We start from the raw sequence: 23,859 nt of genomic DNA on the forward strand, positions 1-23,859 counted from the left end.
CCATGTTGCATCTTCCAACAGTAATTACTTCCGAAACAGTAATTTTACCACACGACTCAAGGGGAAAACTTTTTTTTTAAATTTATTTATAAAGGAGATGGGGGTCTCGTTATGTTGACCAGGCTGGTCTTGAACTCCTGACCTCAAGTGATCTGCCCGCCTCGGCCTCCCAAAGTGCTGAAATTAGAGGCATGAGCCACCGCGCCAGGCCAAGGGGAGAACACTTTTTTTTTTTTTTTTTCCTGAGACGGAATCTCACTCTGTCGCCCAGGCTGGAGTGCAGTGGCGAGATCTCGGCTCACTGCAAACTCCACCTCCAGGGTTCAAGCGATTCTCGTGGTTCAACCTCCGGAGTAGCTGGGATTACAAGCGTGCGCCACCGCGCCCGGCTAATTTTTGTATTTTTAGTAGAGACAGGGTTTCACCATGTTGGCCTGGGTGGTCTCGAACGCCTGACCTCAGGTGATCTGCCCGCCTCGGCCTCCCAAAGTGCTGGGATTACAGGCGTTAGCCACCGCGCCCGGCCAGAAAACACTTTTTAACACGAAATCGAATACGGATAAACGTGGTGTCATTTGAAAACTCAAATACATTTTACAAAACAAAAGTTGGGGTGGCTCATTGAGACAGGGCCGCCGGCTGTGCCCAAGTTCGGGTTTGCTCCTCCTTGCCACGGGGGTAGGTTCTGCAGCACCTAGGTGGAAAGGCCGCGGCTTTTACGGCGGGGTAGGCGAGGGTCGCCCGAGTCGTCGCAGGCTCCGACTGGGTCTGGAGGGTCGGCTGCTTCGGTCTGCCCTGGAGAGGTTTTCAGCTTCGGCGCGAGGCACTTGGGCAGGACCCCCGGGCTGCGCCCTCCTCCGCCCGCGCCCCGTGGGGCTGGAAGTGGGAATGTGCCCACCCTGGCTGGGACCGGGGGCCGCACAGCAGTTGGGGGTGGGTAGGAGTGAGGGGGCAGGGACACCGCCGCTCGGAGCCCGGGACCCCGCGGCATCCAGTGCATCTGTGTCGGTCCCAGTGGGAGACCTCCCACCCCGAAAAGAGACCGAAGTGGCGGGAGGAGCCCGCACCCGCCTCCCCACGTCGGGGGCTTCTCTAGCGCAAGGTGACGGGCGTGGACGCGGCTGCGGGTCCGGGGGCGGAGGGCTGGGGTCCGGGCTCCCGCGCCGGGGCGAAGGGGCAGCCGCAGCGCAGAGGCCCGCCCTGCCTTCCTCTCCCGTCCACGCCCAGCCTCCCGGCCCTTGGGCTGCTCGCGGCCTTTCTTTCCCGGCTGGGCTCGGGCTCAGCTCGACTGGGCTCGGCGGGCGGCGGCGGCGGCGGGCGGAGGAGGGAGGGCGAGGGCGAGGGCGAGGGCGAGGGCGAGGGCGGGCGCGGGCCGGCGGGCGGGCGGAAGAGGGAGGAGAGGCGCGGGGAGCCAGGCCTCGGGGCCTCGGAGCAGCCACCCGAGCAGACGGAGCACACAGAGCAGCGGCCCCGGCCCCGCCAGCGCTGCCGCCGAGTGAGTCGGGGCCCTTGCCCGGCGCCGGGGCCCCCGCCAGGCGCCCGAGCTCTGCGCGGGGGTGGGAAGGGGCTGCGGAAAAGTTCGGAGCCTCGGGGGCCGCTTTGTCGCGGGGCCGCGGAGGGGCCGGGCTGGGAAGGCCGCGGGGCCGGGGCGGGGTGGGGGCGGTGCTGGCGGGGGGCGCTGCGGGCGCTCATGGCGGCGGCCGGGGAAGGCGGGCGCAGCGCCTCAAGGGAGCGGCCGGGTCCGGCGGGCCTGGCGCCGCGGTGTCCGCGGCACCACCGCCCTGAGCCGCAGAAGCTCTCCCGGGCAACAGGTAGGGCGGAAGGTGGGGACGCGGGGGCTGCGGGCGACGGGGCCGAGCCGCGGGCGCCCCTTTGTTGGGGAGTGGAGGAGCTTGGTGACCATTGGCGCGAGAGCCTCCACCCTGGCAGCGGCCCGCGGGGTTGCCCTGGCCTGCACGCGTCCTGTGGCTCGGGTGGTGGGAGAGGGGAGGACCCTGCCCGGTTTTCTTCCTACCGGCCCACCGTGCTCATCTCGCAGGCGAGGTCAGAGCTTCCATGTGCTTAGCGAGAAACAGGAAGGAGCGGCCCGGAGCGCCTGCCCCGGCCCGGTAGGGCTAAGGCATACCGTTATGAGGTGTGGATGGCTGGCAAGGGAGCTCCTGGTGGAACTGGCTTTCAGGGCCGTAGCTTGTTAATCACTAGAGGCCCGTGGCAAGTGGGTTGACTGCAGGTGTAGAGCACTCATCTTTAGCCTGCAGTTGGAGTCTCTCCCTCCCTAAGCCTAGCTCCTGGCATCAAAACCTGGTTTCAGTCACCTGAGTTGCCAGGCCCAGGTTCAGGGGGTTCTGAGGATCGTGGCGAATGCAGTGAGCCCCTGTTCCTGGAGAACTGAGTCCGAGCAGGCCTCCAGCAGGCAGTCACCCCCATATCTGTGATGGGGCAGGGGTGGGTGGCGGTTGCTGCCGCATACCGGAGTCGGGGTGACCGCACCTGGGTGTGAGTGGCTGCACATGTAAAGGGGCTCCTAAGGGTAAGGACTTGCCTGCAGCCCTGTCCCGGAGGACCTGGCCCTGACCGTACCGTGATTTGCACAGTCTGTTCCAGCGAGAGATCCTTTTCTCCCCTGGTCCCCCACTCCCCTCACTGGGGCCTCTGGCCAGATTTTACCCTGGGAGGAAGGGCCTTTTTCCCCTGTCACTGGCCACAGGCTGGCTGATCCCTCACTGTGTCCTTCAACACCGCCCCAGCTGTCTCTCACGGCCTCTCCCTGCCCCTGGGGCCGTAGTCTCATGCAGTGTTTGGGTCTGTGGAGGCCTTTGGTGGGACTTTCCAGACAAGCTGTAGGCCAGATGAGGCTGAGGACTACTGTTCTGACTGCCTCTCACCCACCTCTTTTTTACAATCTGGCTTATTTTGAGGTGCATCCTGCAGCCTGGAGGGATAACACACCTCTCCTTGGCTCCATCCATGGCTTGTAGACTTCTAGTTCATGACCTGCTGCTGTTGCCTGAAAGTTTTTAACAAGGAAGACTATTCAGGACTTCTTCAGTGGAAGCAGGGAGCGGGTGGGACCTTTGTCACTCCTCCCTTGTCAACAACTCCTTTCTATTTGCCTCAGTTATTCCTCCAAACTATGAGAGCCAGTCAGACTGACCACCTGGAGTCTGAGAGAATTCCTTCCTCTCAGGCCCAAACTTCTGCCCTCTCAGCCCTTTGGATCTACAAACTCCCATGGGGACCCTCTGCTCCTTTCTTCCACCTAGAGGGGTCTTGTGGGGGTGTCAGAGTTGGGGCAAAGGTTGGGGCTGGACAGAGTCCTGCTCAAGTTCCTGCTAATCCAATGCCAGTTAAATCCTTGCTCTTCTGGCCCCTTTCCAGCCTGTGCCTCAGAAAGTGGCACCTGTGCCTCCAAGGCAGGTGTGTGTGAGAGAGAGCGTAGACAGATACCATGTCTCTTCACGTGTATGGGGGAGTGAAGTCTGGGTGGAAAAGTGTTTGTAGATGTGATTTTCTCCACAAGAAGTCAAGTAACTGCCCTGAAGGCCCAGGGGGCCTGGAAAAACAGGGTTGTCTCCTTACCCTGTGTACACTTCACCTTTTCTTGCCCCAGCCTCTTGTTTATGGGGTCTTGCTTGGATCCGTGTGCTGGTGCTAAGAGGCCTCCCCAGTACTGCCACAGGGACCCAACTCTTTGGTTCTGTGGGGATGTGTAAGTGAGGCCGGCCAGGCCCCAGCTGTCCTCCCCTCCCCTCATGTTGAGTCAGAGGTCCTGACCCTGCTGAATCTGGGGCCTCCCTGCTGGGGAGATGGGGGTAGTGCCTCTCTGCCAATGGAGGTGCAGGACCACCAGGGAGGGCTGTGGTCATGGGAAGCCTGCAACCTCGATGTAAAAGCCCCCATTAATCTGCATTTCCCAAGTCTTCCACTCTCCCTGCTTGGAGTGGAAGAGGACAGGCGCGCTATCTCATCTTGGGGATGAGGAAGTTGCACTGCCCAGGTGTCTGTCCTTGACCATGCTCTAGTGCCTACTTTGCCTGCCCCCCACCCCCTGCTTTGCAGGCATGAGGCATTCCTGGGCCCCAGGAGTCCAGCAGGGGCTCCACCCTCCCTCTGCGACTCCAGCCGCCTGACTGGAGAAACATCCCTGCCAGTTTTCACAGACCTGGCTGGGGATGGGATCTGAAGTCTAGGACTTCCGGGGCAACATGGTACCTTTGGCTTTACATTTCCCTGGAGAAGTTGGGCTCCAAGAGACAGCAGTCAGGTGACTGGGTCAGGCTGATTTCTCGCTTCCAATCAGGCTGAGCAAAAAAGTGGGAAGAGGGGGCCATGTGCACACATCAAGGTGTTCCGCATTGTCCCTTCTCTGTGCATTTTCTACCCTTGTCCCTTCTTTATTCAATTTTCTACAACTTTTTTCTAGGAAAAAAGTGTGTGTTTGTGTGGGGAAAGTTCCACTGTGGATAATTACATTTAATTTTGTTCAGTTCAGAAGGCTTCCTTCCATCTGTTTAATTAAATATTTATTCTGGCTGAGGTGGAGGGGGCAGGGGCAGTGTCTGGAATGTGTGTGTGATTTAGGGGAGGAGGGGAGAAGGTGGAGCTGAAGCTCCTTTACTGGCAGTGCTGACCTCTGATTTCATCCGAGAGAGCAGTGACCAGGAGTGGGGACAAGGGGGTAAAGTCCTTGAGCTGGAATACTGACCCGTGACGGGCTGAGGGATTTCGCAAGGGCTTCTGTGATGGGTGGGGGTGGAGCGGGAGCTGTCAGAGCAGCAGCAGGACCAGCCCAGCCCAGCTGTGGTCTCAGGCCCTGTCTTCAGTCATTGGCACCAACTAGTCTCCAGGTCACTGTGGATAACAATCTCACCACTCTCTTTTCTTCCTGTCTTTGCTTTCACTTTCTGGGCCAGCCTAAATCCCACCGCCTCATCTCCTTCCCAGGAGGAGAACAAGGGGTGGGGAGCCTGGAGAAGACTGTCATGGTCATCCTGCTGCGGCTTCTTGCTGAGTCCTAGGATTGCCAGGTGTTGTGCTGGACCCAGCATCCCTGGCTCTTCTGGACCATCTTGCCGTTCCTCTCAGCTCCAAGCAGCTGCTCTTCCCTCATGAGCCACACACAGACTGTTCCCTCCCTCCTCTGGGTATCCAAGTGGTCACTCCCACCATGTTGTTCCTCTTTCAGTTGGGGGAGGAGGTTTACATAGTGGCTCTTTCCTAGACTGAGAGGGTATGGGTCTTCCCCTGCAGACTAGGATTCTGTTTTCTGGATGAGCATTTATACGAAATAGCTCTGACCAGGCACGGTGGCTCATGCCTGTAATCCCAGCACTTTGGGAGGCCAAGGCCGGCAGGTTGCTTGAGCCCAGGAGTTCAAGACCAGTCTGGGCAACATGGCAAAACCCTGTTTCTACCAAAAAAAAAAAAATTTTCAAAAATTAGTCAGATGTGCGTGCTACTCAGTAGTGCATGCTACTCATAGCCCCAGCCACTCGGGAGGCTGAGGCAGGAGGGGAGGATGGCTTGAACCTGGGAGGTGGAAGTTGCAGTGAGCTGTGATTGTACCACTGCACTCCAGCTTGGGTGACAAAGGAAGACCCTGTCTCAAAAGAAAATAAAAGAATAGCTCTTAATTCCGTTAGATGTATTGGTGGGCTCTCTTGGTTCCCTGCCCCACAATCCCTGACTCTTTGCAGCCCTACCTTCACTTTTCTTTCTGAAGAGTTATACATAGGGTCCTTCTGCCTTATGTGCAGGGACTAGATGGCTTGGCATGGAGTGTCATCCTTGTGTGCAGTAGTTCGATGTCCAGTGATTGTGGAGCTCAGCATCATTTGGGGACATAATTTTGCTTTACCTTGGCTTTTTTTTTTTTTTTTTTTTTTGGACGGAGTCTCACTCTGTTACCAAGGCTGGAGTGCAGTGGCAAGAGCACGGCTCACTGCAACCTTCACCTCCCAGGCTCAAGTGATCCTCCCACCTCAGCCTCCTGAGTAGCTGGGATTACAGGCATGTGCCACCACACCCAGCTAATTTTTGTATTTTTCGTAGAGATGGGGTTTCACCGTGTTGCCCAGGCTGGTCTCAAACTCCTGAGCTCAAGTGATCAGCCTGCCTGGGTCTCCCAAAGTGCTGGGATTACAGGCGTGAGCCACTGCCCAGCCTACCGTGTCTCTTAATTTTTCTTTAGGGACCTGCTACTCAGATGGGTTGTAGGTTGTAGGGAAGAGGAAGAAGGGTTTGCCTCAGCCCTGCAATGTTTTGGGGCACCCCCCGGAAGCTTTCAGCTGAGTTGGCTTGGAGGCTCGAGGAAGTGGCCAGAGTGTGGGGGGATAAGGGAGGGACTTTACTCAGATTGTTGGCTACAGCTTCTAGGGCCAGGTCCTGCCTGTCTTCCAGGTTAAGACAGCAAAATGACAAGACCCCCAAGGTTCTTCCCCCACCCCCCGAAATCAGAGGTTGTAAGGACCCCAAGTTTCTTAATTCCAGGGAATCACGTCTGCAGGTTGCTGTAGACAATAAATGCTTTTTTTTTTTTTTTTTGAGACGGCGTCTCGCTCTGTCACCTAGGCTGGAGTGCAATGGCGCGATTTCGGCTCACTGCAACCTCTGCCTCCTGGGTTCAAGCATTCTCCTGCCTCAGCCTCCCAAGTAGCTGGGACTATAGGCGCCTGCCACCACACTCAGCTAGTTTTTTGTATTTTTAGTAGAGATGGGGTTTCGCCATGTTGGCCAGACTGGTCTCAAACTCCTGACCTCGTGATCTGCCAGCCTCAGCCTCCCAAAGTGCTGGGACCACAGGCGTGAGCCACCACGCCTGGCCTAACAGTAAATGTTAAAACTGGAAAGCCACCATATTACAGATGAGGAAACTGATTTGCCCAAGGCTACATAGCCAGGATAGGGATCTAGAGTTCGACTCTCTGCCCCCTTCTCCTTTTGATACATCCTGAAAACTTTCATTCATCTGTCTCTTCCTCCATAGCTACTCCCTCTTGATGCCCTCCCCTTTGCCCCTCACTCAGGATGCTCCAGACCTTGTATGATTACTTCTGGTGGGAACGTCTGTGGCTGCCTGTGAACTTGACCTGGGCCGATCTAGAAGACCGAGATGGACGTGTCTACGCCAAAGCCTCAGATCTCTATATCACGCTGCCCCTGGCCTTGCTCTTCCTCATCGTCCGATACTTCTTTGAGCTGTAAGCATGCCAACCTACCCTCATGCCTTCCCCTGTTGCCAGTTGCAGTTTCTTGGACTTCAAGTTTGTTCCTTGCTGTTTAATTAGCCCTAGACCCTGATGTTCTGGCTGCTCAGGTTCCTGCCCACTGTGCACCCCCTCCCCTGAAGGCACCATTGTCTTCCTGAAGGCTCAGCACCCCCAGGCCCTTTCCATCAATGGTTATTTGTTCTCACTCTCCACCCGCCACCCGCCTGGCCACTAGTGAACACACAGGCAGCTTTGTCAGCTGTGGGCAGCCCTGGAGGCTAGAGAAAAGGGGGTTGCCAGGAAGCTGGGGAAACTGAGGCCAGGGTAAAGTTGCCTTAGCTTGCAGCCCTTTCCCTTCCCAGCAAGCTAGATACCTTACTCATATCCCTTCCCCAGGTACGTGGCTACACCACTGGCTGCCCTCTTGAACATAAAGGAGAAAACTCGGCTGCGGGCACCTCCCAACGCCACCTTGGAACATTTCTACCTGACCAGTGGCAAGCAGCCCAAGCAGGTATGAGCCGCATGCTGCTCTGGCTCTGGGAATCACTGAGTTTGGTGGTGGGGGGACAGGGTTTGAATGTTAGCTCTGGCAGGTGAAGAGATGGGGAAGCAGTGGTGCTGACTGAGGTTGTTACTGGGAAAGGGTGGGGGTGCTGCTGAGTTCTGAAGGTAAACATAACAATGGGCTTCTTCACTGTGCCCAGGTGGAGGTAGAGCTTTTGTCCCGGCAGAGTGGGCTCTCTGGCCGCCAGGTAGAGCGTTGGTTCCGCCGCCGCCGCAACCAGGACCGGCCCAGTCTCCTCAAGAAGTTCCGAGAAGCCAGGTGGGGGAGGCTGGGGCAGGAGAAGCTGGGTGACAAGGAATATCCTGCTGTGTCTTGCTGGGAGGGATAGGCGGTGGCTATACGCAGGGAGATGTGAGAAGGTGAATTCAGTTATTAATGGTATCTTGTGAGGATAACTGCAGGTATTTGGGGGCTGTTGGGGGACTGTGCTATCCTCTGACCTAGCCATTTCTGCTTCCTCTGCCAGCTGGAGATTCACATTTTACCTGATTGCCTTCATTGCCGGCATGGCCGTCATTGTGGATGTGAGTGGGGATTACTGGGAGGTGGGAGTAGGTTCTCTGGCAAGGTCAGGTGAGGCCATGGAATTTGGGTTCCTCCTCTTTTAACTTCTCACCATCTCTCTGCAGAAACCCTGGTTCTATGACATGAAGAAAGTTTGGGAAGGATATCCCATACAGGTATGAGTCCTGCTTCCTCATGTGGGGGTGGACTAAGACACACCCTAGTGAAGAGACAGTTTGTGGAATCCATGGCAGAGGGATTAGAGTGATGGAATGAAGAACCTCAGGGGCTAGAGGGTTTGTGGAGTGGGGACACCCTTGGGGCTGGTTGCTCTTACCTCTCTCTCCTCTCCCAGAGCACTATCCCTTCTCAGTATTGGTACTACATGATTGAACTTTCCTTCTACTGGTCCCTGCTCTTCAGCATTGCCTCTGATGTCAAGCGAAAGGTGGGTGAAGGGGTTGTGCAATTAAGCCTCAGAGCCAAAATGAGGCCCTGGGATGAACACCCTCTCCTTTGACTTCTGGGTACTCTGAATGGAGCCGTTGGTATATGGGGAACTAAATGCAAGGGGGAAGAAGGCATAGTGAGAGCTGGGGAATAAAAAAAGGCCCTGGGGCCTGCATCATCTCTGCAGGATTTCAAGGAACAGATCATCCACCATGTGGCCACCATCATCCTCATCAGCTTTTCCTGGTTTGCCAATTACATCCGAGCTGGGACTCTAATCATGGCTCTGCATGACTCTTCCGATTACCTGCTGGAGGTCAGGCTTCCTCAAACCTAGAGACCCCGGTGCAGGTTCTTCTGTCCCTTTGGCTTTCTTTGGGAGGGAGGTGTGGGGTGGGAATTTGGAGGGTGACATTCCTGGGACCAAGGAGGAGGGCACAGAGTCAGTGCTCTTAAGTGGGGTGTACATATGAATGTACTCGAGGGAGTCAGGAGCCCATGATGATGGATAGGGGCTCTCTATGCAGTCAGCCAAGATGTTTAACTATGCGGGATGGAAGAACACCTGCAACAACATCTTCATCGTCTTCGCCATTGTTTTCATCATCACCCGACTGGTCATCCTGCCCTTCTGGTGAGTAGGCAGCCAGGTTACACTCCTGTTCTGAAGAAATCAGGAGCCTTGCCCTTCTTCCCCTCCTGTATCTCCCCAGTGTCTTACCTGCTCTTGTCCACGTTCTCTCTCTCCTTGAATCCTCAGGATCCTGCATTGCACCCTGGTGTACCCACTGGAGCTCTATCCTGCCTTCTTTGGCTATTACTTCTTCAATTCCATGATGGGAGTTCTACAGCTGCTGCATATCTTCTGGGCCTACCTCATTTTGCGCATGGCCCACAAGTTCATAACTGGAAAGGTGAAGCCCTGTCCCCATTGTGTAGGCCTTACTACTCTCTGCAACTTCCTGAACTCCCATCTTGCCAGCAACTCTCTAAAAAACTATTGTGGAGCCCTGGGTATAACAGGAACAAGCCCTCAGAGAGAAGCAGTACTTAGGGGTTTGAGGATCTCATGTAATAACCCTTCTTGTCCGTTTTCCACAGCTGGTAGAAGATGAACGCAGTGACCGGGAAGAAACAGAGAGCTCAGAGGGGGAAGAGGCTGCAGCTGGGGGAGGAGCAAAGAGCCGGCCCCTAGCCAATGGCCACCCCATCCTCAATAACAACCATCGTAAGAATGACTGAACCATTATTCCAGCTGCCTCCCAGATTAATGCATAAAGCCAAGGAACTACCCCCCTCCCCGCACTATAGGGTCACTTTAAGCTCTGGGGAAAAAGGAGAAAGCGAGAGGAGAGTTCTCTGCATCCTCCTTCCTTGCTTGTCACCCAGTTGCCTTTAAACCAAATTCTAACCAGCCTATCCCCAGGTAGGGGGACGTTGGTTATATTCTGTTAGAGGGGGATGGTCGTATTTTCTTCCCTATCCTCCAAGTCATCCTTTCTACTGCTTTTGAGGCCCTCCCTCAGCTCTCTGTGGGTAGGGGTTACAATTCACATTCCTTATTCTGAGAATTTGGCCCTAGCTGTTTGCCTTTGACTTCCTGACCTCCAGAGCCAGGGTTGTGCCTTATTGTCCCATCTGTGGGCCTCATTCTGCCAAAGCTGGACCAAGGCTCACCTTTCTAAGCTCCCTAACTTGGGCCAGAAACCAAAGCTGAGCTGACTTTTAACTTTTTCCCTCTATGACACAAATGAATTGAGGGTAGGAGGGTGCACATAACCCTTACCCTACCTCTGCCAAAAAGTGGGGGCTGTACTGGGGACTGCTCAGATGATCTTTCTTAGTGCTACTTCTTTCAGCTGTCCCTATAGCCACAGGTCTAAGATCTGACTGCCTCCTCCTTTCTCTGGCCTCTTCCCCTTCCCTCTTCTCTTCAGCTAGGCTAGCTGGTTTGGAGTAGAATGGCAACTAATTCTAATTTTTATTTATTAAATATTTGGGGTTTTGGTTTTAAAGCCAGAATTATGGCTAGCACCTAGCATTTCAGCAGAGGGACCATTTTAGACCAAAATGTACTGTTAATGGGTTTTTTTTAAAATTAAAAGATTAAATAAATATTAAATAAAACATGGCAATAAGTGTCAGACTATTAGGAATGGAGAAGGGGGATCAACTAAATAAACGAAGAGAGTCTTTCTTATGCCTTCCTTGCAGTTATGTAATATTTTCTTTTTTAAATTTCACATGCATGTAATTTCAGCACTTTGGGGGGCCAAGGAGGGTGGACCACTAGAGGTCAGGAGTTTGAGACCAGCCTGGCCAACATGGCGAAACCTCATCTCTACTAAAACTACAAACATTTAGCTGGGCGTGGTGGCAGGCGCCTGTAATCCCAGCTACTTAGGAGGCTGAGGCAGGAGAATCACTTGAACCCGGGAGGCAGAGGCTGTAGTGAGTCGAGATTGCGCCATTGCACTCCAGCCTCGGTGACAGAGCGAGAACTCTATCTAAAAAAATTCACATGCAAGAAGCAAAGATAGACAAGGTAGAAGATTAATGACAGCAGCCCACAGGGGAGGATGGGGATAATACCTCACTGAAAGATCCAGAATTGGGAGTATCGGGCTGAGAGAGAGAAACGAAATCACAATCTTAGTTTTATCATATTGTTAAAGGACTTTCAAGAAATAATACAAACTGGAGATAGATAGTAGATACACAGGCTCCATTCTAAGAACAAAGTCTGTTAGAAGCAGGAACACTTGGACAAATACGGGATGGGAGGGATGTCAGGCCTAGGTTAGAGTGGTGATCTCTCCCCACCCTTTAGGGCCTTTGGAGGTGGAGAAGGGATCCTGCCTGCTAGCACCACATTGGAAGGGATCATCTGGTCCAGAACCCCCATTTCTATCTACTAGGAGCTGGGGGGAGTAGCCCAGAGACTTCGGGTCAGGGTTCAACAATCAGGAAGACCCAGTTCCTGAGGAAACGACAGTTCAAGAAGGGTTGGGAAGAAGGCTGTCCTCTAAAGAAGACGGCCTCTGCATTCAATGGCCCCACAGCAACAGAGCAGCTCCTTGCCTTCCACACTGCCCACCTCGTAGTTGTAGTCCCAAGTAAGTTCTGTCCCGGCCCGGATTCTTCTGAAGAGGAAGAAAAGATGGTGTGTGGCGAAGACAGCAGATAACCCAGGCACTTGGGGTTACTGAATATGTAGGTGGAGTTGGATCATGAATAGAAGAGGGGCCCTTAGAACTTCAGTGGTCCTTGCCCCTCCCCAGTCATCCCCTTTCCTGACTCCTTACTTGCTGGCAAAGAAGGCCACCCAGGGGAAGCGAAGATCATGGGTATCCACGAAGACATTCTGGACAAACAGGTTGGGGCTGCAACTGTGCTGTAGGTTTAAGGACAGGATCAAATAAGAACCAGGGAAACCGAACCTGGCTTTGCAGGCAGAGAGAGTTGGAAGAAAAATGATGCCATCTGACCCTCCCCATTATAACAGATGCTTTGAAAGAAAGCTACCTCTTTAAGATCCTTTGAGATCAAGAGTTTATAACAAGAAAAGGTGGGCTTATAGAGTATGTTAAATCTGAGGACCATGGGATAATCCAGCATCTAGAGGTGGGGAGAGGGGTCTCACGTTGAGGTAGCGGCCCAGGTTGCCTTCAAGCTTGGCATCGATGATGTAGCAAGACTCCTCGCCATCGTAAAATTGGCGTGTGTTCTTACGAACAGGTGCGCTCTCCCCCTTGTCCACAGAGGCCATGTTGGTTGATTTAATTGCAATCCCATGGGTTGACTTAAGAGCAAAGCCTCGGGTTGATTTTACTGCCACTTGACGCTTCATTGGACCTGGACAGGAGGGAGAATGGGGTCAGGACCCATCCCGACTCATGAATGGACATTCTACCCCTATTTCTCTCCCAACATTGCAGCTGAGAAACACCAATAAGCTGGAACTCAAAGATCCTAAGTAGTAGTTTTTTTTTTCAAGCATAATTAGATCTGCTAGACAAAGAAGCTGAGGGGAAAGAGTAGCAAACTGGAAATGAGAGAGGATGTGTCAAACAATAGTTTAGCTCGGAGTCAGAAAGCCCTCCCAGAGATGCTCCAATTCTTAGGATCTGAATTTTTACCCGCTACTTCTTTAGCTTCCTTAAAAAATGCTCTATCCCATGTTTCCTACTATTTCTTCCCACCATTCCCAAAATTTTTCCAGGCTACCAGTCATGTTCTTCTTGTCCTCAAAGTCATCCCCTTCAGAGCCAGAGGAGATGGTCTGGATATCATCACTGTCAACCGCTGTAGCCGAAGTCTGACCAGCAGTGGGCTTTCGGCTGGTCCCACTTTCCCCCTCACTTTCTGTGCTGCTGGACAGTGTCAGGACATCCTGGGGAAGCAGGAGGGTAAGAAGTAAGAGAAGTAAATGGGAAGAGCTCCTTTAAGTCCTTGCTGTTACCCATGGTTTAGCAGGAAGGGGCGGTAGCAAGAGGAAGATTAGATGCTGGATGAAAGAAAATAAGACAGGAAGTCAAGGCTAAAGAAGTAGAAGACCTAACAGTAATTATAGTGAAGGACTTGATGAGGTGACAATGGCCCATTTTCCTTTATTAGACTCTGAATAAGCTTGAGGTGACTTACATCAGGGTTGGACTGAGCAGAAGCCATGAGTCTCCGGCTTTGATGCATACTAGTCTTACTAGGTGGGCGGCGAAGTCCTTCAGGCTTCACAGGAGAAGGATTGTAACCGTAATTTCGAGAGCTTTCAGTAACTCTAATGGGAGGGGAAGGAATGAGGCCAACAGGTTACTGGCTGTTTCTTAGGCTTCTAGCCTAGGTTTGAAAGAATGCAGATTTGGAGTCAGGTCAAAAAGACAGGCACTGGGCCGGACACGGTAGCTCATGGCTGTAATCCCAGCACTTTGGGAGCATCACTTGAGCCCAGGAGTTCAAGGCCAGTCTGGGAAACATGGTGAAACCCCGTGTCTACAAAAAATAGAAAAACTAGCCAGGCATGGTGGTGCACACCTGTAGTCCCAGCTACTAGGGAGGCTGAGGTGGGAGACTCTCTTGAGCCTGGGACGGGGAAGTTGCAATGAGCTGAGATTACGCCACTGCACTCCAGCCTGGGTGACAAAGCAAGACTGTCTCAAAACAAAACAAAAAAGGCACTTACACTGACAGCTTGTTTCGGTCCTCAGGGTCCTGGAAAAGAACAAGTGAAGGGTTAAATGCTTTCACAGCCTAAGGTAACAAGTCCAATAATCAGACTTCAAATGACCTCCAAAGATAACATCAGCCAGTGACAGGTACACATTCTAAAATGGGGTGGGTAAACCACTCTGCAACTTGACAGAAATCCTCACTACACTCCCTGGCTGGAGCCTTTAAGCCTTCTCAGTGATGGGGCTTAATGCTCACGGGAAAACACCACGAGCAGGATTACATCAACCAGGGACAATTTCACCATCTGTAACGTGGAAAGCATCATCATCATCAAAGAGATACTTAAAATCAATTCTTGTTTCTCTACTTTAGTAGAAGGAAACAATGATGTGAATAACTTGAAACAGCATTTAACATTAAAAAATCACTTATAAATCTTTCATTTTGGAATTAATCAGATACTTGTCCACCCTCTACCACCAGGCGCGTAGATTTTAAAATAATTTTTTTTTTTTTTTTTTGAGACAGAGTCTTGTTCTGTTGCCCAGGCTGGAGTGCAGTGGTGCAATCTCGGCTCACTGCACCTCCACCCTCCAGGTTCAAGCGATTCTCCTGCCTCAGCCTCCCAAGCAGCTGGAAATACAGGCATGCGCCACCACACCTGGCTAATTTTTGTATTTTTCAGTAGAGACGGGGTTTCACCATGTTGGCCAGGATGGTCTCCAACTCCTGAACTTCAAGTTATCCACCTGCCTCGGCCTCCCAAAGTGTTGGGATTACAGGCGTTAGCCACTATGCCCGGCCAATAATTTGGTTCTTTAAACAAACACTAGGAATGTGCTAGTTAGGGGGAGAGAGAACGAGGTGGCCACAGAAACATCCATCAAGTAGAATAATCTAAATGCAAAGACTCATGGTGAGACTGCATTAAGTTTGTTACTGCACCGAAGTTAAAGCCATAGCTCTCAGAGTGTTCTGCCACTGCTTACCTCTTTCTTGGACTGTTTGATGTCTCCCTCATCCTTGATGCCTAGTCCTGAGGTGGAGGCCTTCTCAGCCTCCATTCGGCTTCCCCCAGCCCGGCCCTCCCCACCTTCATTAGTCTTGAAGGATGAATGGCTATCAGAGTCAGCAAAACCACCTTCACTGACACTATTGCAGCTCAACCATGAGGCCACCTTGTTCTTGGGTGTCTCTTCGGAGGAAGGTGGATTGCAGCCACCTACAGGGATTGAGGGAGGAACAGGAATATGTGGGGGTCCAAGATCTGGGGGGTGGGAGTCTTTGGAAGTTGTCTCAGAGAGTCCATTCTCTTTCTGGCCCCGGGTCTGCCTCCGGGTAGCATAGCTCCGCCACACTGAACTGGTGCTGAAGTCCTCATCCTTACAGAAGTTATCATCTGAGCTATCATCATTGGACTCTTCAGGGTCCTCTGTACCGCTGTTGCCATCTTCCTGGTCCTTCAAGTCTACACCACTGCTGTCAGAGGAACAGGGGGCATCACTCTCATATCCTTCTTTGAAGTTCTCCACGCTCTCGATATGGTCCAGATTTGCAAAGTACTCATCACCCATTTCCAGACCCTCCTTGTCTGCAAAGTCATCTGTCAGGATTTTACCTGAGAAGGAAGAGAATTAAAGGCCTTCTAGGGTTATGGATACCTATTAGTTTTTTTTTTTTTTTTTTTTTTTTCAGATGGAGTCTTGCTCTGTCACCCAGGCTGGAGTGCAGTGGCACGATCTTAGCTCACTGCAACCTCTGCCCCCCGGGTTCAAGTGATTCTCCTGCCTTAGCTTCCTGAGTAGATGGGACTACAGGTGCACGCCACCACGTCTGGCTAATTTTTTTTGTATTCTAAGTAGAGACGGGGTTTCACCATGTTGGCCAGGTTGGTCTTGAACTCCTGACCTCAGGTGATCTGCCCGCCTCAACCTCCCACAGTGTTGGGATTACAGGTGTTAGCCACCGCACCTGGCCACGGAGACCTATTAGAAAGAATAAGGGTCATTCCATCAATACCCACTCTACCAGCATATAGAGTCAAAAAGCCTCCATTCTGGTCTCTCATTTCTGTTTTTGTTTTTGAGACAGAGTTTCGGTTTTGTCACCTAGGCTGGAGTGCAGTGGCATGATCTCAGCTCACTGCAACCTCTGCCTCAAGGGTTCAAGCGATTCTCCTGCCTCAGCCTCCCAAGTAGCTGGGATTACAGGCATCCACCACCACACCTGGCTAATTTTTGTATTTTTAGTAGAGACGGGGTTTCAACCATGTTGGCCAGGCTGGTCTCCAACTCCTGACCTCAGGTGATCCACCTACTTCCTCCTCCCAAAGTTTTGGGATTACAGGCATGAGCCACCATGCCCGGCCCAGTGTTTCTCTTTGATAATACCTCCCTTTGTATCTTAACTATGAAAGTATGGAGAACTTACTGTCATTTTAAATCTTGCCCTGTCTTTCCATTTCTTCTACTTTATTGAAACAGAGTACTGGGCTATGCTAAAAGATCTCTGGGTGGAGTGACGTGGGAGAAAATGATACACTGGACTCTATAATCATGTCTGTCCTCTGAAACATCACCATGTCCAAAATTTCTTTTTTTTTTGAGACGGAGTCTCGCTCTGTGGCCCAGGCTGGAGTGCAGTGGCGCAATCTTGGCTCACTGCAAGCTCCGCCTCCTGGGTTCACACCATTCTCCCGCCTCAGCCTCCCGAGTAGCTGGGACTACAGGTGCCCGCCACCACGCCCGGCTAATTTTTTTTATTTTTAGTAGAGACGGGGTTTCACCGTTTTAGCCCGGATGGTCTCGATCTCCTGACCTCGTGATCCGCCCGCCTCGGCCTCCCAAAGTGCTGGGATTACAGTCGTGAGCCACCGCGCCCGGCCACCATGTCCAAAATTTCATCCCTTTTCATTCTCTTATTTGTGAAACACTTGTGTCCCTCTCCGGTTTAGCTAGACAGGTACATCACTCATCACATTCTTTGTAGAAGTCCTTGGCCTCCTCTTACTCCAGTTCACATGTCAAGCACTTTCTTCTTATGTTCAATTTGTCTCTGGTTCAATTCCCTACCATGTCCCAATCTCAGGAAACGACCCTTATATTTTATCACCAACCTGCATAAATACAGACAAAAGAGCCTTTGGCAATGTCATCCAAGCAGCGGATACCCCAGCCCTTGTTCTGTGTCTTGAATAGCTGTAGCCGAACTTGTAGTCCATGTTGCACCAACCGGTTTGTGCACATGTTTGGGTCACATTTGCAGCGTTTGTTACACTCATATACCCTGGGAGGAGGTTAGAATAAAATCAATCACGGTATGATCACTAGAGCACAAAAAAGTCCATAAAACTATTATAATTCTTAAGCTATCATCATTTATAATGTGTTGTGGATAAAGATTAAAAATTAGGTAATGATCTAAGTGAGTGGATCTATTGAACTATCTATGCTCTTTGATTCATTTGGAAATATAACCCAAGGAAAAAATTTAGAGGGTGGAGAAAGATTTATAAAGATGTCTATAGCAAGACAGCTCATAAAAGTGAATGCTAGAGTGCCTAACACCTGGAGAAAAGCTAAGCAAACTATAATGGGAATACAGATTACAGAGCCATTAAAATAAGCACTATATGGACTGTCAATTCGTAAAAGTAGATGCACAAAATAAAGACATGAGAAATTCCAGGTGAGGTTTCTTACTAACAGCAGCAAAAAAAAAAATAATAATAATAATAAAAAAATAAATGTGAGAAAAACAGAGGCCAACATAACACATACGAAAGGGAACAGAGATAGGAGGAACTGTGACTAATGTTCATGGTAAAGTTGATTTTCCTTCTTTCATTCAGTAAACATTTATTAAACACCAAGAGCTCTACTAAACACTGGAAACATAACAATGAAAAAGGTTGTGCTGGGTGCGGTGGCTCATGCCTGTAATCCCAGCACTTTGGGAGGCCAAGGTGGGTGGATCACGAGGTAGGGAGATTGAGACCATCCTGGCTAACACAGTAAAACCCCGTCTCTAATAAAAATTAAAAAGTTAGCCGGGTGTGGTGGCATGCGTCTGTAGTCCCAGCTACTTGGCAGGCTGAGGTAGGAGAATTCCTTGAACCCAGGAGGTGGAGGTTGCAGTGAGCCAAAATCGCACCACTGCACTCCAATCTGGGTGACAGGGTGAGACTCTGTCTAAAAAAAAAAAAAAAAAAAAAGAAAAGAAAAGAAAAAGAAAAAAGGTCATAATTTCTACCCTCAGGGAGCTTTTTTTTTTTTTTTGAGACAGAGTTTTGCTCTCATTGCCCAGGCTGGAGTGCAATGGCGCAATCTCAGCTCACAACCTCCACCTCCTGTGTTCAAGTGATTCTCCTGCCTCAGCCTCCCAAGTAGCTGAGATTACAGGCATGCGCCACCATGCCTTGCTAATTTTGTATTTTTAGTAGAGATGGAGTTTCTCCACGTTGATCAGGCTGGTCTCAAATTCCCGACCTCATGTGATTCGCCTGCCTTGGCAAACCAAAGTGCTGGGATTACAGGTGTGAGCCACTGTGCCCGGCCCAGGGGAGCTCATATTCTATCTAATTTAAGAATTTGGGCCAGGCGCAGTGGCTCATGCCTGTAATCCCAGCTACTTAGGAGGCTGAGGTGAGAAGATCACTTGAGCCCAGGAGTTCGAGGTTGCAGTGAGCTATGATCACACCACTGCGCTCCAGCCTGAATGACAAAGCAAGTCCACCCCATCTCTGAAAAAGAAAAAAATTTTAATTATTTTTAAACAACCATTAAAGGCAATCAGAGGGATCTAGCACATACCAACATTAAAGGAAGATAACACAGTTATACTAAGAAAACTAATTGTTTCAGGTAACAATGTTTTTGCTCTATTTGCTTTGCCCAGTGTTAGAATTTTACTTATTTTCTTGGTATGTAAAATCAATGGGAGAAATTTACTTTTGGAAATATATCAACGGCTCAGTTAGTTAGTTCATGATTTTAGTCATATCCTCTCTCCAGATAAAGATGGTAAGAGCAGCTTCTAGTTACTAAGCATATACTTTTGTGTTTGGCATTGTGTGAATGCCTTATATATACATTTTCATATTCTATCCTTAAAGCTGCCCTAATACAGGTGGTGTTTTTCCTTTTTGAGACACAGTCTCACTTGGTCGCCCAACCTCCACTTCCTGGGTTCAAGCGATTCTCCTGCCTCAGCCTCCCGAGTAGCTGGGATTATAGGTGCATGCCGTCATACCCAGCTAATTTTTGTATTGGAGACAGGGTTTTACCATGTTGGCCAGGCTCATCTTGAACTCCTGACCTCAGGTGATCCACCTGCTTTGGCCTCCCTTTTTTTTTTTTTTTTTTGAGTCATGGTCTTGCCCTGTCACCCAGACTATAGTGCAGCGGCACAAACACAGCTCACTGCAGCCTTGACCTCCTGGGCTCAAGTGATCCTCCTGCCTCAGTCTCCTAAGTAGCTGGGACCACAGCTGCATGCCACCATGCCCAGCTAATTTTTAAAACTTTTTTTGTAGAGACAAGGTCTCATCACATTGCCCAGGCAAGTCTGGAACTACTGAACCCAAGCCATCCTCCCACCATGGCCTCCCAAAGTGCTGGGATTACAGGTGTGAGCCACCATGTCTAGCTTTGTTATTTCTGATGTCGATAATCCCAGCACTTTGGGAGCAAGACTCCATAGCAAAAAAAAAGAGATTATTTCCCTGGTGGTCTAGTGGGTAGGGGAAAATAAAAGATTATTGAAATGTAATATACACAGAGGAAAGTACACATAAGTCTACAGATCAATGAATTTTACAAACTTAGCATACCACGTAACCTGCACCAGATCAAGAAACAACTTCGTTAGGTCCCTTAAAACCCCACTGGGGACATGGGGGTGTTTATGTTAATATCCTCTGTTTACAGCTGATCAAAAAAGATCAGCTCAGCAGGGGCAGGGCTGGAATTTGAACTCAGGTGTCATCATTACCACACGAAACCTTTACAGTAGCTATACTGAGTATCATTCATTCATTCCACAAAATTTAAGTGGTTACTTTTTTTTTTTTTGAGGCGGAGTCTCCCTCTGTCGCCTAGGCCGGAGTGCAGCGGTGGGATCTTGGCTCACGGCAACCTCCACCTCGCGGGTTCAAGCGATTCTCCTGCCTCAGCCTCTGGAGTAGCTGGGATTACAGGCGCCTGCCACTGCACATGGCTAATTTTTGTATCTTTAGTAGAGACGGGGTTTCAACATCTTGGCCAGGCTGATCTCGAATTCCTGACCTTGTAATAATCCACCTGCCTCGGCCTCCCAAAGTGCTGGGATTACAGGCGTGAGCCACCGCGCCTGGCTTTTTTTTTTTTTTTTTGGTGAGACGAAGTCTCGTTCTGTTGCCCAGGCTGGAGTGCAATGGTGCAATCTTGGCTCACTGCAACCTGTGCCTCCCGAGTTCAACCAATTCTCCCATCTCAGCCTCCTGAGTAGCTGGCACTACAGGCATGCGCCACCAGGCCTGGCTAATTTTTTATACTTTATTAGTAGAGACAGGGTTTCACCATGTTGGCTAGGCTGGTCTCGAACTCCTGACCTCAAGTGATCTGCCTGCCTTGGCCTCCCAAAGTGCTGGGATTACAGGCATCAGCCACTGCACCTGGCCTAAGTGATTACTATGTGCCAGGCATTGGGTAAACTGGTGATACAATGGTTAGCAAGACAGACAAAAAGAGATAAGATCCTTGCCCTCATGAAGGAGCTTATAATGCAAAAGAAGAAAAACAAGTCAACAAAAGTTGTCATAAATGCTATAAAGAACACAAACATGGTGCTCAATGAGAGAATTAAGGGAGTAAAATGACCTAGTTTTAAAGTGGTCAGGGAAGGTCTCTCTGAGGAAGTGACTTTACAGCTGAAAGCTCAAGGTTAAAGAAGATAGCCACACAAAGAAAAGTGGAAGGATGCCAAGAAGAAGGCACAGCATGTGCAAGTCTCCAGAGGCAGGCTGGAAAACACTGGTTGAACTGGATCCAGGAACTGAAAAACATCAGTGTGGTTGGAATGACTTTGGAGGGAGATAGGAAAGGGCCAGATATATAACCTAAGGTTAAGAGTCAGAATAAAATCCAAACAGCAGAGGGACTATATTATAGAGTTAAGCAGGGGAGTGATATATTATTTGTGATTATTTGAAAATATTTTTATGAAACATTTCAAACATGTAAAAAAGATATCATGAACACTCATGTACCACCCAGCATTATCAAATCTAAACACTATTGTTAGATTCAAAATTCTGTTAATAATTAAAACATACATGATGCAGCAATGCAACTAAACAACTGTCTATTCCTTTGTTTAGTTTTTCAATGTAATCAGTACAAATTCATCCTATGATCTCCCCAGTAGTCTCGATCTCCTCTGAATGTATTCAGGCACCTCAGGTTTTCTGTTAAACCAATTTTCCTGAAGAAGTCGCTCCTACAGCATCTGACCTGCTCTTGCAGTGGCTCTTCTCTATGCCTAGTACACAGCTGTCAGCCTGGAAGCCTCTTTCACTGCACTGTCACCTGTCTTCCACTTTCCTGCCTTTCCCTCTCATTTTTGCAAATATTTCCAGAAACTTTCTGAGAAGGGGAATGATGAAAAACTCTGAGTTACTGCATGTCTAAAAAAATGTCTTTAGCCTACCGTAACACCAAATTGATAGTTTGCCCGAGTTTAAAATTCCAAGTTGGAAATAATTTTCCCTTAGAATTCTGAACAGATTATTCAATTGCTATCTAGCTTCTAGTGTTACTTTCAGGGAAGGCTGAAGTCATTTCAAGTCTATTTTTTAATGTGTTCTATTTCTCTTCTCTAGAAGCTTTTAGGATTTTTTTTTTTCCCTTAGTGTTCTGATATTTTATGATAATGTCTCTTAATGGGAACCTACCTTTATCCTTCATTATGCTGGGACCTAATTGGCCCTTTCAATTCAGAAACAAAGATCCTTCAATTATGGGACACTTTCTGAATTATTTCACTGATGCTTTTCTCCTCCCTGTTCTGTTAATTATGTATCTTGATCACTAGGTTTATTAGTTCACGTGTTTATATATACCAGTTTACAATGCTATACCCCACTCTCTTGTTGTCCTCCTCTTGTTTTAGAGATAAGAGTCACGCTCTGTCACCCCAGGCTAGAGTGTAGTCGCGTGATCATAGCTCACTGCAGCCTTGAACTACTGGGCTCAAGTGATCTTTCTGCCTCTGCCTCTCAAGTAGCTGGGACTACACGCATGCACCCACTACGCCCAGCTAATTTTTAAAAAATAATTTAGGTCGGGTGTGGTGGCTCACACCTGTAATCCCAGCACTTTGGGAGGCTGAGGCAGGCGGATCATGAGGTCAGGAGATCGAGACCATCCTGGCTAACACAGTGAAACCCTGTCTCTACTAAAAATACAAAAAGGTAGCCAGGCGTGGTGGTGGGCGCCTGTAGTCCCAGCTTCTCAGGAGGCTGAGGCAGGAGAATGGCGTGAACCCGGGAGGCGGAGCTTGCAGTGAGCTGAGATCACGCCACTGCACTCCAGCCTGGGGGAGAGAGCAAGACTCCGTCTCAAAAAAAAAAAAAATTTTTTTTTAAATTTCTAAATTATTTATTTTTTTGAGACAGTCTTGTTGTGTTGTCCAGGCTGGAGTGCAGTGGTGCAATCTTGGCTTACTGTAACCTCTGCCTCCCAGGTTCAAGTGATTCTCTTGCCTCAGCCTCCCAAATAGCTGAGATTGCAGGCGTGCACAATCACGCCTGGCTAATTTTTGTATTTTTAGTACAGATGGGGTTTCACCATGTTGGCCAGGCTGGTTTTGAACTCCTGGCCTCAGGTGATCCACCCACCTTGGCCTCCCAAAGTGTTGGGATTATAGGCGTGAGCCACCGCGCCCGGCCAACAATTTTTTTTTTTTTTTTTGAGATGGAATTTTGCTCTTCTTACCCAGGCTGGAGTGCAATGGTGTGGTCTTGGCTCACTGCAACCTCCGCCTCCTGGGTTCAAGTGATTCTCCTGTCTCAGCCTCCCAAGTAGCTGGGATTACAGGTGCTCGCCACCATCCCTGGCTAGTTTTTGTATTTTTAGTAGAGATGGGGTTTCACCATATTGGCCAGGCTGGTCTTGAACTCCTGACCTCAAGCAATCTGCCCGCCTCGGCCTCGCAAAGTGCTGGGATTACAGGCGTGAGCCACCACGCCCAGTCCCAACAATTTTTTTTTTAGACACAGGGTCTTACTATGTTGCCCAGTCTGGTCTCAAACTCCAGGCCTCAAGTAATCTTTCGGCCTCACCCTCCTCAGTAGCTGTCCTCAACCTCATGCTGGTTCCACCTCCTCTGCTCAACCTTTAAATGTTGGGGCACCCAGGGCTTACCCCTAAGCCGCCTTCTCTATTATCAACATTGTCTCCAGGTGAACTCATTCAGGCTTTAAATATTCCTATGCTGATGATTCCTAAATTTTTATATCCCACTCTCTCCAGAAATCCCAGTGTCTTCTTGACATTTCTACTTGGATTGCCTGACAGGCATTTCAAACTTTTTTTTGTTTGTTTTGTTTTGTTTTTGAGACTGAATTTCGCTCTTGTTGCCCAGGCTGGAGTGCAATGGCGCGATCTTGGCTCACCACAACCTCCACCTCCCAGATTTAAGCGATTCTCCTGCCTCAGCCTCCCGAGTAGCTGAGATTACAGGAATGCGCCACCATGCCCGGTTAATTTTTTTTTTGTATTTTTAGTAGAGACGGGGTTTCTCCATGTTGGTCAGGCTGGTCTCGAACTCCCGACTTCAGGTGATCCGCCCGCCTCGGCCTCCCAAAGTGCTGGGATTACAGGCGTGAGCCACCGCGCCTGGCGGCATTTCAAACTTAACATGGCCAAAACAAAAACTGAATTTCACTCAAACCTACTACTCCTTTGGTCTTCCATGTCAGTA

General features: G+C 50.0%; 2 protein-coding genes across 8 annotated transcripts in view; one reads left to right on the forward strand and one right to left on the reverse strand.

The window, feature by feature from the left end:
* Positions 1-985: 985 nt before the first annotated feature.
* CERS2 (ceramide synthase 2) lies at positions 986-11,017 on the forward strand. 3 transcript variants are annotated; one of them, XM_058439313.1, is made up of 11 exons: positions 986-1,102; positions 7,026-7,199; positions 7,605-7,722; positions 7,916-8,034; positions 8,243-8,300; positions 8,406-8,456; positions 8,636-8,728; positions 8,918-9,046; positions 9,258-9,364; positions 9,491-9,644; positions 9,832-11,017. In XM_058439313.1, the coding sequence occupies exons 2-11, from the start codon at positions 7,027-7,029 to the stop codon at positions 9,970-9,972; spliced, it is 1,143 nt and encodes a 380-aa protein (XP_058295296.1). In that variant the 5' UTR covers positions 986-1,102; position 7,026; the 3' UTR covers positions 9,973-11,017. The 3 variants fall into 3 exon arrangements, with proteins under 3 accessions (XP_058295296.1, XP_032010634.1, XP_032010635.1); XM_032154743.2 differs by lacking the exon at positions 986-1,102 and adding an exon at positions 1,263-1,495; XM_032154744.2 differs by lacking the exon at positions 986-1,102 and adding an exon at positions 1,683-1,811.
* Positions 11,018-11,382: 365 nt separating this feature from the next.
* SETDB1 (SET domain bifurcated histone lysine methyltransferase 1) overlaps positions 11,383-23,859 on the reverse strand; it is a 38,298-nt gene continuing 25,821 nt past the window's right edge. For all 5 annotated transcript variants that reach the window (XM_058439311.1, XM_032154746.2, XM_032154747.2 and 2 more), the window contains exons 15-22: positions 17,015-17,184; positions 14,889-15,517; positions 13,910-13,938; positions 13,375-13,507; positions 12,958-13,123; positions 12,374-12,585; positions 12,036-12,124; positions 11,383-11,873 (exon numbers count right to left, since the gene is read on the reverse strand). In XM_058439311.1, coding sequence (XP_058295294.1) covers positions 11,756-11,873; positions 12,036-12,124; positions 12,374-12,585; positions 12,958-13,123; positions 13,375-13,507; positions 13,910-13,938; positions 14,889-15,517; positions 17,015-17,184 — 1,546 coding nt within the window. In that variant the 3' untranslated portion in view covers positions 11,383-11,755. The remainder of the gene's footprint in view (positions 11,874-12,035; positions 12,125-12,373; positions 12,586-12,957; positions 13,124-13,374; positions 13,508-13,909; positions 13,939-14,888; positions 15,518-17,014; positions 17,185-23,859) is intronic.

Source organism: Hylobates moloch, unplaced genomic scaffold (genome assembly GCF_009828535.3).
Source record: "Hylobates moloch isolate HMO894 unplaced genomic scaffold, HMol_V3 SCAFFOLD_5, whole genome shotgun sequence".
In the NCBI taxonomy this organism is placed as follows: Eukaryota; Metazoa; Chordata; class Mammalia; order Primates; family Hylobatidae; genus Hylobates; species Hylobates moloch.

Coding starts and splice junctions, on each gene's coding strand:
- CERS2 (XM_058439313.1), top strand. CDS start 7,027: ATGCTCCAGACCTTGTATGATTACTTCTGGTGGGAACGTCTGTGGCTG. Junction 9,365..9,490: donor CTGGTCATCCTGCCCTTCTG/GTGAGTAGGCAG, acceptor TTGAATCCTCAG/GATCCTGCATTGCACCCTGG. Junction 9,645..9,831: donor ACAAGTTCATAACTGGAAAG/GTGAAGCCCTGT, acceptor CGTTTTCCACAG/CTGGTAGAAGATGAACGCAG.